This window comes from Neopsephotus bourkii, unplaced genomic scaffold (genome assembly GCF_033783945.1).
Source record: "Neopsephotus bourkii isolate Nb327-2 ecotype Australia unplaced genomic scaffold, CSIRO-AGI_Nbou_v1 NB_357, whole genome shotgun sequence".
Taxonomy (NCBI): domain Eukaryota; kingdom Metazoa; phylum Chordata; class Aves; order Psittaciformes; family Psittacidae; genus Neopsephotus; species Neopsephotus bourkii.
The window spans coordinates 1,890,159-1,903,587 of NW_026900863.1; the positions used below are offsets into that span (position 1 = coordinate 1,890,159).

Consider the following 13,429-nt stretch of genomic DNA (forward strand, 5'->3'; position numbering starts at 1 on the left):
AAAGGAGCACTAATGACCAGCACACTGCCACCAGGCTTAAGAAGCTTGAAAAGCAGTGCTCACAGAGCTGAGGATGTGCCTATCCTCATAAAGGTACCCTCTTCTTGTCCTACCTCAGTTCTACATATCACACAACTTTAGTGACCTAATACGTCCAGCTATTAAGAAGAGTAAAATCTGACAGCATAAACTGCTTTTCTCTTATGAATCTGACCTAGTCTTAACCTGGTTTTTGGTGGGGTGCATTGCATGTTAGAATCTATTTTCTTGGACTTTGATGAATCATAGAATCATAGAATAGTTAGGGTTGGAAAGGACCTTAAGATCATCCAGTTCCAACCCCACAGGGACACCTCACAATAGACCATGTCACCCAAGGCTCTGTCCAACCTGGCCTTGAACAAGAGAGTAAGTGTGCCTTGATGAAACAAAAAACATTACTTGGCATTAAAAAATAATTAACTGATTGGAAAAGAGAGTTGTCATTTTGCTGATTTTGATATAGCCACTTCAGAAACCCTTGTGTACCCAAGTTGGAGGTCTGATGTGAGAATATGTAGGAGAGAGGAAAATGGGGAGGCTGGATTGTTTTCTACCTTTGGTAAGGCATTACACTGAAGTTTTCTGGGTTTTTTAGAGTGATCATATATTTTCCACAGAGAGTCAGTGCTGCTAGAAGTTGGCCTAAGATTAATGTCCAGTTTGGTTTTAGGTTCACATAGCTAACCAATGAGGAATTTGGACTGGGCCTTTAATTGCTGCACAGAGAAGCAGCCCTGTGTCACTCCAAAAAAAAGAGGATCAGATTTTTCCTCAGATACTGACATTAAAGTGGCCAATGACTATTGCACTTCCAGGTCTGAGGGTAGATTTCTTTGGCGCAGATATTCTCTGAGTGGATAAAATAGGAGAAAGTCTGTGCATAGCTGGTGCCTTGGGTTTTGCTTTGCAGAAAAAGTTTGCAGAAAGTGTTTTATTTCCCTGGCATGCTTTCTGCAGCATTCAGTGAAAGTTGGGGGAGCCTGAAATCATCTATCAAGAAGAATTTTCTTCCTGAGATGAGGCTGCTCTGGTTGCAAGGCATTCCCAAGTGAGCTCCCTAATGAGTGATAGATGGGAAAAATAACAGGAAGGATCCTTACATGTTCCAAGTTTTGCATGAAAAATGATAAATTCTTTGGATGCTGTGTTTGGTACCTAGCCTAGAATTCTCCTACATTTTGATAGTGGTGCCTTCAGAATGACACAGTGAGTCATAATATTTGACATTTGGGGAGATTTTTACTGGATCTCTAAGCACTTGTCAAGGCTTTTGAGGAGAATACTTTAAGAAGAATTACGGTTTCCTTTGAGAGTTTATGAAACTGTTCTTTTTTCTTTTTTTTTAAGCCTGTTCCCTTTTTTTTTTTTTTTGAAACAACCAAATAAAAAAAGCAAAGGAAACTTCAAAAGTATGTATTGACCATTTTTAGTGATGGCTTAAGGCATCTGTCCGCACTCATTAAATGGTCTTCCAAAAATATTTCCAGCTTTAGATCACTGAGTCCTTTTAACGTCACCAATCGGTTGCTTTTTCCATGTTTATTTCACATAAGGTTAATAGCACACAGGGGACATGAGGAATATCAGGATGATGAACTGGCAGTTATCCAGCAAGTTCTGACCTGCTCATGTTCATGCCCAAAGGCCGAGGAAGTCACTTTGTTAGCATTCAGGAGGGTTGGTGGATGATAGGTTTGGGGATTGCTTGCTAAATAGACCTGTCTCCAGTTCTGCCACCTCAAAAGTGTGCTAATAGCTGTCCCCAGTGACAGCTGTGTTCGTGTTTGTAAGACTTGAGCATCTTTAGTTGCTTTTGTGGAGTAACAAAGAACAGTGGCAAACATCAAGTCCAGTGAATGAGGTTGCCTTGGTTCCCATGGATCTGCAGCATTCAGTTTCCTTGGCACGTTGGCATGTCCTTCTTCCTGAGCCGGATACATTCATTACATTTGCCCAAGACTTGTTCAGGGCTGTAAAAATACTTGGTAGCATTTAATAGTGGTGGCTTCCAGGGATTCCTATGCTCCAGATGGAATTAGTTGTCCTATAACTGATACTATGAACAATAAACTGTCCACTGCAGATTGCCATGCCAGACCTCTCTGGTATTGCCAAACCCAGCCAGGAAAAAGTCATGAGGGTATGCACGGCACATGAATACAGGGTTTATGCTGGTAGTACCCTCTCTCATGCTTCCAGGACTTATATTCTTGCTGCACTTTCTCACTAATGCTTCACAACTCTCAAAAACAGATATGTTAAGAGACAGCAACTAAAAAATAAAGAAGGGTAATTTCTGCAAATACACATTATACTTCCATTGTAATCTGAAGAGTCTAACAAAGAGATGTGTAGCTCGTACTGAAGGGAGGCCAGAGATGTGGGGAAATAACCAGAAGGAGTGAGCTGGGGGTGTTAAAAACTTAAACCATACCTGTCACCACCAGAGCCAGCCTCGAAACTGTGCTCTCCGTCATCCCTGCCAAATCACTGTTAGAAGACGAATGGTTCTGATTTGCAATTTCCATCTGAATTGCAATCTTTGGGGTTTGCTGGGCTTGTGTATTCAAGTGTTTCTGTGTAGCCAGTACATTCAGAATGACAAGGACTTCTGAAAATGGAGTTTTTCCCAAGGCAGGTGGAGCCGCAGCTTCGTGAAAGCCCTGTTAAACCCTGCCAGCCCTCCAGCGCCTCCCAGGCTACCCTTTTCCCCACACTAGCCACATGGCATGTTGCTCATGTGATGGTATGTGTCGTGTACAGTCACAAAATACACCTAACCCTGAAACCCTGCAGATCTGGTTTGGTGATAGCTCCACAGGGGACTTTGGACTGTAGCTTGTGGGGGTTTCCGTGTTGAGAGTACCTGGCTTTTGCTTTTCCTGCAAGGCTTTGGGAGGTGCGGGGAAGGTTTCTTGGGAAGGCAAAGATTCCTGTGGTCTTTGGCTGGATCTCAAATCCTGGGGTACTGAAGTGTGACCTAATAACTTAGGACTCCAAGAAGGATGGTATTTAAATAAACTATCTGGGTTTGAACCTTCTAGAACTATTAATTATTAAATGTATACAAATCCAGGGAGGTGCATAGCATGTAACACACCATACCTCGAAACAGCTGAGCTGAGCTCACATGTGATGGATTCTTTTCTGAACAGACATCATCCCCTGTGAGCACAATAGGGCTAGTACTTGTCTTACAAATACTGAATGTTCCCTAATTGCATGCAGTCCTAAAGCTGGTTCCTATTATTGAGAGTCGCAAAGGTTTTGGGGGAAGGCTTGTGGGTTGTTGTTCTTTTCCAGAATGATGTCCAACCAGCTTCTTTGGCAGAGCAGTAACTACGGCTAAAACATGTTTCGTTGTGAAAATATTATGGTCTAATGTCCTGGGTTCAGCAGTAGCAGTCATTTTTCTCCCTCTTAGTAGCTGGTGCAGTGCTTCACTTTTTGGATTTAGCCTGAGAACAATCCTGATAACACACCAATGGTTTAGTTGTTGATCAGTAATGTTTACTCTGACCAAGAACTTTTTGAGTCGCATGGTCTGCCAGGGAGGAGGTCCACAGGAAGTCAGGAGGAAGCAGAGACAGGACACCTGACCCAAACTAAGCGAAGAGGGATTCCATACCGCAGCGTGTCATGCCCAGTATATAAACTGGGGGCAGTTACCGAAAGCCTCAGACTGGTACTGGCTGGGTACCAGTCAGCGGGTGGTGAGCGGTTGTGTTCTCTTCCCTTGCTATGTCCCTTCTCATTATTATTATTGGTGGTAGCAGTAGCGGTTTTGTGTTGTACCTTAGTTTCCGAACTGTTCCTACCACAACCCGTGGGTTTTACATTTTTTGTATTCTCCTCCCCATCCTTCTGGGATCAGGGGTAGGAACAAGTGGGGGAGTGAGTGAGTGGCTGCATGGTTCTGAGTTACCAGCTGGGCTTAAACCACGACAGCTAACAAGCAGTTTCACTGTTGTGTCACTTTCTTGGTTTGATAGAAGAGGTTCTAGGTCAGGAACTGTCCATTTGATCCTTTCTCTGTCACCAAGTGTCAGTACATTTTGTACCAGCCTTTCAAATTCATGTGATAGAAACAGCTATAGGTCAAAGGTGCTCAATTTAATGAAGTCTCATGTGCCTTCATAAGCAATAGCATTGCTTACTGCTGAACTACTGAGCTGCTTACGTTCAGGGAGCGTTGCCATCCCTTTGCCATCATGGCTGGAGCTGCTTCAGGATTGTTCAAGCTGTCTTACAGCAGTGTTGCTTTTTCCTTCCTCAGGTGAGCTGTGTGATGAGGTGATTAACCACTGTGTTCCTGATCTGAATCCATGCCAACATGAGTCCAAATGCCTTCCCCTTGACAAAGGAACCAGGTAAGCGTGTGTGTATGTTGGTCTCCGTACACTGGGCACATCCATCCATTGGCCTGACTAGGGCTGAACTGGCAGTGAGTTTGAGATAAAAATCATCCAAATTAACACAAACAGTGCAAGACTGTTTATACTTCAGACCCTGACACATTTGAATTCCAATGCAACCATACAGACTTTTTTAGTTTTCTGTGCCTTACTTGAAAATAATGGAAGTACCACCAGCACAGAGAAAGTCCTCTGGAAGAGAGCATAGAAAAAGGAGGACTTCTGCAACAGTTGCTGCAAAGTATCTTGTCCTGCATCAGAAATTAAAGTCAGTTTTCTTCTGTTCCTTTGAGTGTCCATCAATTTAGGCAGCATAACAGGAGCCTAAACTGATGTAAACCAGCTCTCCTCAGCCCACAGTGGCTCAGTGTTAGATTCCAATCCCCATTCTAACCACTGAGAAGTGAAAGAGAACTTCAGCTGTTGCCTTCAGGACAGCTGGAGGTGTTGGGGTACACTGGTGCAGGCCAGCCTTGGTGGGGCTCCTTTCCCCACATTTCCCGTCCTGGAGAGCAGCAGCAAGCAGCTGAACTGAATGGCTCTCCCCCAGGAGCCACATTCTTCCTTGGCCATAGAGAGAAGCCTTGCTCAGCTCATGCTTAATTTTGTGAAGTCTGCATTTGCATTTCACAGGGGCAAAATAAGGCCTCATGGTTTAAATGGTAGTAAAGCACCTGCAGATGTGGGGGTTGGGGTGTTTTGAGAGCTGCATATAGCAGTGTTCATCACTTGTGTGGTGACAGAATTGCAGAACAATTTAGCAAATAAACAGTTGAAAAGTCGAACTTTGTGGAAAGCTTGTCAGGAAAAGACCTTTGAATCAAAGAAGTAAGAAAGGAAGACAATTCAAGAGAGTTCAGTGCAGTGTGAGCTACATTCTGCGCTTGTTTTCATGACTCCAGTCCACTCATGGTGCTCTTGGATCCCTTCTGGAAGAAAGGGCTATGGATTTGGTAAGGAACACCTCAGCCAGCACACTGGCTGTCCCAGGGGAGTGATGGTACTGCTGTTTGGTCTTCCTCATAACCTGCAGTTGGCAGAAGCCAGTGGCACTTCAGAATAAAGTCACACACAGAATCTGAAACTGGTTTGGGTTGAAGGGACCTTAAAGCTCACCCAGTTCCTGGGGTTCCACGGGCAGGGACACCTTCCACTGGAGCAGCTTGCTCCAAGCCCCTGTGTCCAGCGTGGCCTTGAACACTGCCAGGGATGGGGCAGCCACAGCTTCTCTGGGTGCCCTGTGCCAGTGCCTTCGCACCCTCACAGGGAAGAGCTTCTGCCTTATCTCCAACCTGAACTTCCCGTTTCAGTTTGAACCCATCACCCCTTGTCCTATCACTACAGTCCCTAATGAAAAGCCCCTCTCCAGCATCCTTGTAGCCCCCTTCAGACACTGGAAGCTGCTCTGAGGTCTCCACGCAGCTTCTCTTCTCCAGGCTGAACAGCCCCAATTTTCTCAGCCTATCTTCATACAGGAGTTGCTCCAGCCCCTGATCATCCTTGTGGCCTCCTCTGGACTTGCTCCAACAGCTCCATACCTTTCTTATGCTGAGGACACCAGAACTGTGCACAGTGCTGCACGTGGGGTCTCATGAGAGCAGAACAGAGGGGCAGGATCACCTCCTTCTACCTGCAGGTCATGCTCCTTTTGATGCAGCCCAAAGAACATTTTGTGAAGTTAAAAGGAAGTGAAGCAAAACTTCAGAGCTGCTGGCTCTCAGGAGGGCAGCTGAGGCTGTGCTGGACACTCATCTGCACAACTCAGGCCTTTCTGTGAGGGGAAAACACTCCAGACAGGAACATTTCCAACTCTTGAGGAAGATGGAACTATTGAATCATTAGGATAGTTTCTGAAAGGATGCACAGGGGGTGGATAAAGAGGTGTTTTACCAGGACATAAATAGTCCCTGGTGTTTTTTCCACCTTTCATTCCTAGTTAATCCATCATTCAGCTAATCCAGTAGCTACATCATGTTACCAGGCAAAGGCTTGTAACTCACATTAGCTTGTGTTGCTGGATGTATGAAGGGATGGAGACAGCTGTGGTCCTGAATGGTTTTACCCTTTCTGGAAACATTTACATACCTGTCACCCAAACAATCTGAATAAATAAGACATTACTTTTTGCTTGCTTGCTAGAAAAATGTTCACAGTGGTGCCATTAACCCCTGAGGGGAGCCTAAATAACAACTTGTAAGTATTTTCTGCTACTGTTTGTTGCATTATTCTTCCCACTATTCATAGAATGCTACCCAAAAATCTGGAGTTTCATTCCTTCTGTCCCAGTTTGCTTTCCTGCATGCCAGACTTGGAGGTGAGAGAGCCTGCCAACCTTGAACATGGATTTGTCCAAGTGTTGGTTTATATATCTCATACTTTATTTGCCCCAAGCCATTCAGAAATGGGCTGAGATCCTGCAGCAGCTTCTGCAGTGATGTGTGGTGCCTGCTGGGTCTCAGTGAAAACAGCCGCCTCTAGTCCTGGGTTGCTGCTGAAGACTGGAGCAGTTTGATCTCCTGACCCATGGTGTACCACAATTCCAGCACGTAACGGTGTGGTGCAGTGCGACATGCAGAGTGAGTCAGGCCCATGAATCAGTCCTTCCCTCTGCTTCCAGGGACAGAAAATATTAATAGCGGGGTTCAGGCTTGTTCTTGAGCTGACCATCCACTTGTCAGGTTTTTGCCCTGGGCGTGTGAATAGGACACACCAGTGAAGACCAGCATAGCAGCAAGGACACCAGCCAGTCTGCCTGTCATGCCTTCAGCTCTAGTTGCTCTGCAGCTTTGTGGAGGGAGGAAAAGATGACAAAGACAGGAAAAATAGGAAGCCAAGTTATTTACTGATATGGGGAGGGAAATTCCATTCTGGCCCTGCAATAGAAGCCATGATTCACAGCTTTAATGCAACAGACATTGAATGCATGCAGATGGAAACCCCCTCAGGTAGGCCAGCATTTTAAATACCACTAAACATGGTTTCAGGCACTCCCTGGGAATGTTGCCGTCACTACTAGGCTGTAGCAGAAAACAAGATCTCCAGTGTACTGCTGTGAGGTTGTCACTGGGAAGGAAATGAGATAACTGATCTAATGGTGTCAATTGCTGTCAACCAGGATTTGACTATGAAGGTGTCTTTGCCACCTCTGTACTGCGTTGTACTTTACTGATCTTCACTTCATCACTTGCTGCACTGTGTGGGATAGGGACGAAGCTAACATACCTTCCCAGGCCATAACGGGGAGGTCCATGGTTTTCCATGAGGAGGAGGCTGTGTGATGCACTCCTGGGGCTGAGCTTCTCACCTGCTTTCATCCAGGCATACACATAGATGTGACACACTAAATGCTCTGAGATGACTGGCCCAACAGGAATTCCATGTTTCTAAAGAGAAATCCAAGCTTGGAAGCAAACTGGACTATTTCAGTGTGTGTTTGGCTGCGCAGAACACTTTGCTTTTGAAGCTAAAATTGCAGGTGGCTTTCCTCACTTTCAGCCTCCACATCTTTATTGTGCTGTTACTATAGAAGAAGAGCAGCTTTCTGTATGCCAGACAAGGAAACAAAGCAAAAATCAACAAAAAATAACATTTAACACAATGAAACTACTTCAAAAAAAAACAAAAAAACTTCAGGAAAGGAGCATGTTTTTCCATTCACTGTAGTGATGTTGGAGCATGGTATAAATATACTTTATTATTCTAAAGCTTGGAATTATTACCTGACAGCTTAAAATGCTGATTTAATGCAGCCCTGCAGAGAAAAGTGGTGGTTCTGTCATTACTGAGATAGCCAATACACATCATAAAATTGATGCATGGCAGCTCTGAATAAGGAACTGCACATCGTTCGTTATTGCATCACTTTATATTAGGACTGCAGGGATCAATAAAAAGCAACAGGATTAATGCTGCCAATTCCCCCCTCAAAGTCTTTTGATTGACATTATTTGCTTGCAGGTGTGACTAAAACATTGCCAAAAAACATCACCAGTGTCTTATGGCTTGGGGGAAGAACACGTTTTGCTTTTTTTGCTCTCTTTTGTCATCTCCGTTATGTTAATCACAGTATTCCCTGAGCCACCAAGGGGTAAAAGAGCAACTCAGGCATGCAGGGCTGGACCATCCAGGACCCCATGGCTGTGGAGGGTCATGATGGGCTCCTCTCCTGTGGGGAGAATGGAGAAAGAAAGTATGTGCATCTACATAACATTATTCATCCTACAGACCGCAGGTTTTGCAGGCTTTGCCCTGTTTCTTCTCTTTAGCCAGTCACAAGCCATGTTTTGATATGGAGGCTGAAGGTCACATTCCTCCCATCCCTTGAACTTGGGGGTTGCTGAAGCCCTGCTGCTGTGGCAGCCCTGCACTGGTCATTAGCACACCAAGGACCTGCTGCCTTGCCCCGATGAGCTGGGGAGCTGCCAGGACCCAAAGCACACTGTCAGTCAGAACCAAATCAGCGCAGTGACTGCTGCCTGCAATGTACAAATCTTTCCTCATCACCTCCCATGTGTCCTGTTCCTCTGAAAAGCATTTCCATAAGGAAAGGTCCCTAAGGAGCCTCCTCCTGCACTTACCCACCAGGCTTCTGGCAGGGAGGAGGAGGAGGCCAGCAGAATGGGTTGGTGGAACAGTAGTTTCTCTCCTGATGCCACCTCCCTCAACTTTATAATGTTGTTTCCCTTCCAGCTCTTGGTGGCAAGCTTGCTGGGTCTAAACTAGGGGCACGAGCACAGGTCTCTTTTTTGTTGCTGGAGTTATCTGTAGCCCTTCCCTTGTTTTGGTCGAAGCAATGTGCCTTTTGTTTTCCAGATGTGCAGTAACATCCAGCTGGAAGGAGTAAAACGTGTTTCATGGACTAAAGTGTGTTCATGACTAAACGTTGTCTTCACTATACATTCAGAAAGAGGCTGTTCAGCAATCCCACAAGATCTGTTCCAAGTCAGACATGGGCATGTATTTTCTATTGTCAGGGTATAAACTTCTGCAAGGCTTATAACAGAAATGCTGATGCAGGCTTCATACAACAAACTGGAGAATTGGATAAAATAAAATACAAAGCCAATGTCTGCAGGTTTGGGAACATCCCATTGCAGGATTCCTGTGAATGGCATTACCCCATAGCAGCAGGTAAAGGAAAGGCTTCAAAGACAGCTTGCCATAGTTGCAGCAACATTTGCTGTTTATTTAAAGGTGGGACTTGATGATCCTAAAGGTCTTTTCCAACCCAGTTGATTCTATGATTCTATGCCTTGCAAATGAATGGCAGACTGGTGGTGATCTCAAAACTGATGGTTTTTCCTAAAATCTGCTGAGGTTGATGGCTTGCTTGCAAATTGTTTCTATTTGGAAGGTGAAACCTTACTGTGCTCTATGTAGCTGCAGAGGGTCAACCTTAGACACTCAGCACTGTGCAAACATTGGTGAAATCAGTCTGAGACATCAGGGCAACTGCCCTGGCAAAATATTGAGGCTGTAAGCTTAGGGAAGATGTCATCTTTAGCATAAGAGGCGAGCACTGTATGATCGCCCTTCTCGGCAGAGTTGGCTGAAGATAAGCAGTAGGATGATACTGCTTTGCTCGGCTTGGATTTAAGCAGATTGCAGAACCTCAGCTGCAGACAGGCAGGAGTGATTTGAGCATTGCTGATGGCAGGAATTGTGCTCGATGTTTCCAGGAATAATTGCTAACCCCTTCCCATTTCAGATCAGACCGGTGCTGGACCTGCATGTGCTGATGATGTGGATGGTGAAACAAGCTATTAACAGCTGTGTTCTGGTCTTCCAGATGCGAGTGCTTGCCGGGCTACAGCGGAAAACACTGCGAAATAGATGATGATGACTGTGTGGGCCATAAGTGTCACCATGGAGCTGTCTGCGTAGATGCAGTCAATGGCTACACCTGCATCTGTCCTCAGGGCTTCAGGTACGTGAGAGCTCCTCCCAGACTGTCTGTACTGATGGGGCACCTAAACTGTTTTCATCACCAGTGCTAATCAACCTCTACATATAGCATCAGTTCTACATGAATGGATGGCTCAGTGCTTCAGATCTTGAAGTAGGTCTCAGGTAGTTCATGGAGTGTGGGAGCTGGATGATTCTTGCTTTACAAAGAGCAATTTGCCTTTCGTGCAGTGCTGTGTTAGTCTGCATGCCTGCCCCAGCATTCCTGGTAAAACACTAGGTAGTACCCTCACAGAAATGATATGTAGATAAACTGTGCATGCACGAGAGTGAGCAAAGGATAATAAAATGAGATCTATGAACCTGGCTGCAAGAAAACAGAAGGCTGGAGATCCTGTGGCACTGTCTCTGTACCTGGTGGTGGGTGGGCTCAGCACAATTTTGGTAGTAAATTTCCAGCCTCTGATTCTGGCAGCTGCCAGTATATCTGACTCCTGGAAATCTCTCTGTCTGTCAAAGATAAGTGTGCTGCTCCAAATGGATTCACTAATCATTGCCTGAGGCTGGATACTGGCTTCCTGCCAGCTAAACCTTTTCTGTGTTTGAAATACACACATGAGACAAAGAAGGTGTACCTGAAAAGATCAGTCTCAACAAAGAAGAAATCGCAGGAACACTTATAAATCATTTTCTCTGCTTTGTATCTACAACTGTTTTCATTCCTCCTGCTTTCATCCTTGCTGGTTTTGGGGTTTTTTTCTCTCTCAACACACATTTTTATTGCAAAGCAGACAGCCTTCCCTGAATAGGCATTGATGTACAACATGTTGTCAGCCCGTGGTTTCACAGAATCAGACTTGTTATTTACAGGCTATCAGATACCTCTGTGTTGCAAATTCATGCCCTTTTCTCCATGTTTCATTCTCTGCTTCAGTCCCTTTAGTGGCCTCAGGGATCTTGCAGATTGGTGACTGGGAAGGATAACAAGTGGCTATCCCGCAGTGGAATTGTAAATGCTCATTGTTATCTAATTGTTAGAGTTGAAAAACTGGATTGCAAAGCCATATCAGGAGTCCACAGATGGTAGTTACTGGGAGACTTCTGCTGCAAGTCCCCTGATTTCTGAGGCCGGTCAGTACCAGGCAGTGATGAGTGTGAGGGTCAGTGTTTGTCAGAGACATTCTAAGTTGTGACACAGTTGAGCAGAGCAGCAGGGGAAGCTGGGAGACTGATCTGGCTCCCTTCCTGTGTACGAAGCAGCTCTGCTGGCAATTAGTGCCCTGGGTTGGCTGATCTTACACCAGGGACCCAGCCTGCTCCCTCACTCAGGTGAGGGGCCTTCATTCCACTAAAAGCCCTCTAAGAGAAAACATCTTCCTACACAAGGCTCCAAAATCAACCACGAGCCTAGACAGCACTTCATAGCACAAGGTAGGCTTGGTCAAGCAAACTAATCCTGCTGCCTGTCAACAACAGATCCAGGATTAACTTGAGGTCTCCTGCTTGCTTTCTTAGTTTGCATTAGTCCATGTTATCTCCTTCAGTTTCCTGTGCAGGTTGCAAGGGAGAAAGAGTGATTTAGAAGAAAAACATCACAGTGAGCACTATAAGGCTTCCCCTGCCAAGGCAGAGAGCAGGCTGAAGGCCCTTGTGTTCTCCATGCAGAATAGTCCTTGATCTTGTTTGATTTCAGGATTAAAATTCTCCTAACAAAATACGTTCTGTTCATTATTCTTTCCATGACTCCATCCTTTTGTAGTTTAAAGCCTGCTGCTCTGAAGGGGGTTCTGATTATTTTTTTCCCCTCTTAAGACTGCAGTTGCAAAGATGGTGATTGGCAGAATTCAGCCTCTGATGTTCAGGGTTATGGACTCCAGTTCAGGAAGTGAGCCTCGGGCGCTGGGCTGTGTGGCGAGGCAATAACTTGGCAAGTATCTGAAGGCTGCAAGTGTTGATGAGAGGGAGTGAACACAGGGGGTGGTCTGACAAAGGTAACAGGGAGGCCTGAGATGAGGTTTTATAAAGTTTCTTGGCTAAGCATCAGGAGTCATTTCCCAGCAATGAGTTTGCAGTGAGCTCCCAGCTATCTGTACTTATGCTGTTGTAATATATGCATAGAGATAAAGCAGTGTTGTGGTTGTCACTGTGCTGTATGTCAAAGCCACTTGAAGTCACACATTAGAAGGATGTTAAAACTTGCAACCTTGCACAGTTGAGCAAATGGCACGCTGGTATTTCTCAACCATGTTGGGCCTCATGCGCACAATGACGTCTGGTGACAGCCCCAAAAAGCAATAGTACCAACACGCACATGCCTGTTTTCCCATCTTAGTGTCTCCTGTTCTTGTGTAGTGTGCTCCACACAGCACCTTTCCTTACCACTCAGCAACACTCTTTCTTCCTGAAAAGTGAGCCCCATTGGTTGAGACCTGGCTTATTAAACTTCCCTCTAGCAACCAGGCTCACAGCAGTGTTGTCCTGGTTGATGCTGCTTTGGTGGGAAGCCCACATTAGGGCTCCTGAGCCTGATGGAAAGCATTGTTCCTCCATTGGGTACATGCTTCAGGGTTCTCCACTGGGATAGTTTGCTGCAGGAAACTGTGCAGCGATTACTGAAATAAATGAGATTGTACCAGGCAGAATGGGCTTGGCCAAGCTTGCTGCAAGGCAAGCTGTGCTGCACATTCCACTGCTGGGGGAATAAATAGTATTAATGGTGTCTAAAAATATACTTTAAAAATACTTTATAATGAATGGGAAAAGGCCTTGGCAGATGCTGTTGCTAACGTAGCTCCTAGATGCCAGCAGCAGGACAGCTGCACTTGTAAAGCCACCCACTAGAGGATCCCACAGCAAGGAAGGGTTGTGCAGGAGCATACTGGGAGCTCAGGGAGTCATTCAGAGCAGCTCCAAGCACAGACACACTGGCTTCGTGCAACATTTGCTTTCTGTTAGTGGAGGCTGTTGCGGGTTGCATGGGTTTTTTATTATTCTTATTTTTAACTTCCATGAAATTAGAATTACACACAGTGACTTTCCTCCTGCATTCTACTTGTTGCTCACAGACA

General features: G+C 45.4%; 1 protein-coding gene across 3 annotated transcripts in view; it reads left to right on the plus strand.

Moving 5' to 3' along the window:
- The window catches only part of SLIT3 (slit guidance ligand 3), a 520,423-nt gene that overhangs the window by 475,193 nt on the left and 31,801 nt on the right, over positions 1-13,429 (plus strand). For all 3 annotated transcript variants that reach the window (XM_061348428.1, XM_061348427.1, XM_061348429.1), the window contains exons 30-31: positions 4,319-4,412; positions 10,246-10,383. In XM_061348428.1, coding sequence (XP_061204412.1) covers positions 4,319-4,412; positions 10,246-10,383 — 232 coding nt within the window. The remainder of the gene's footprint in view (positions 1-4,318; positions 4,413-10,245; positions 10,384-13,429) is intronic.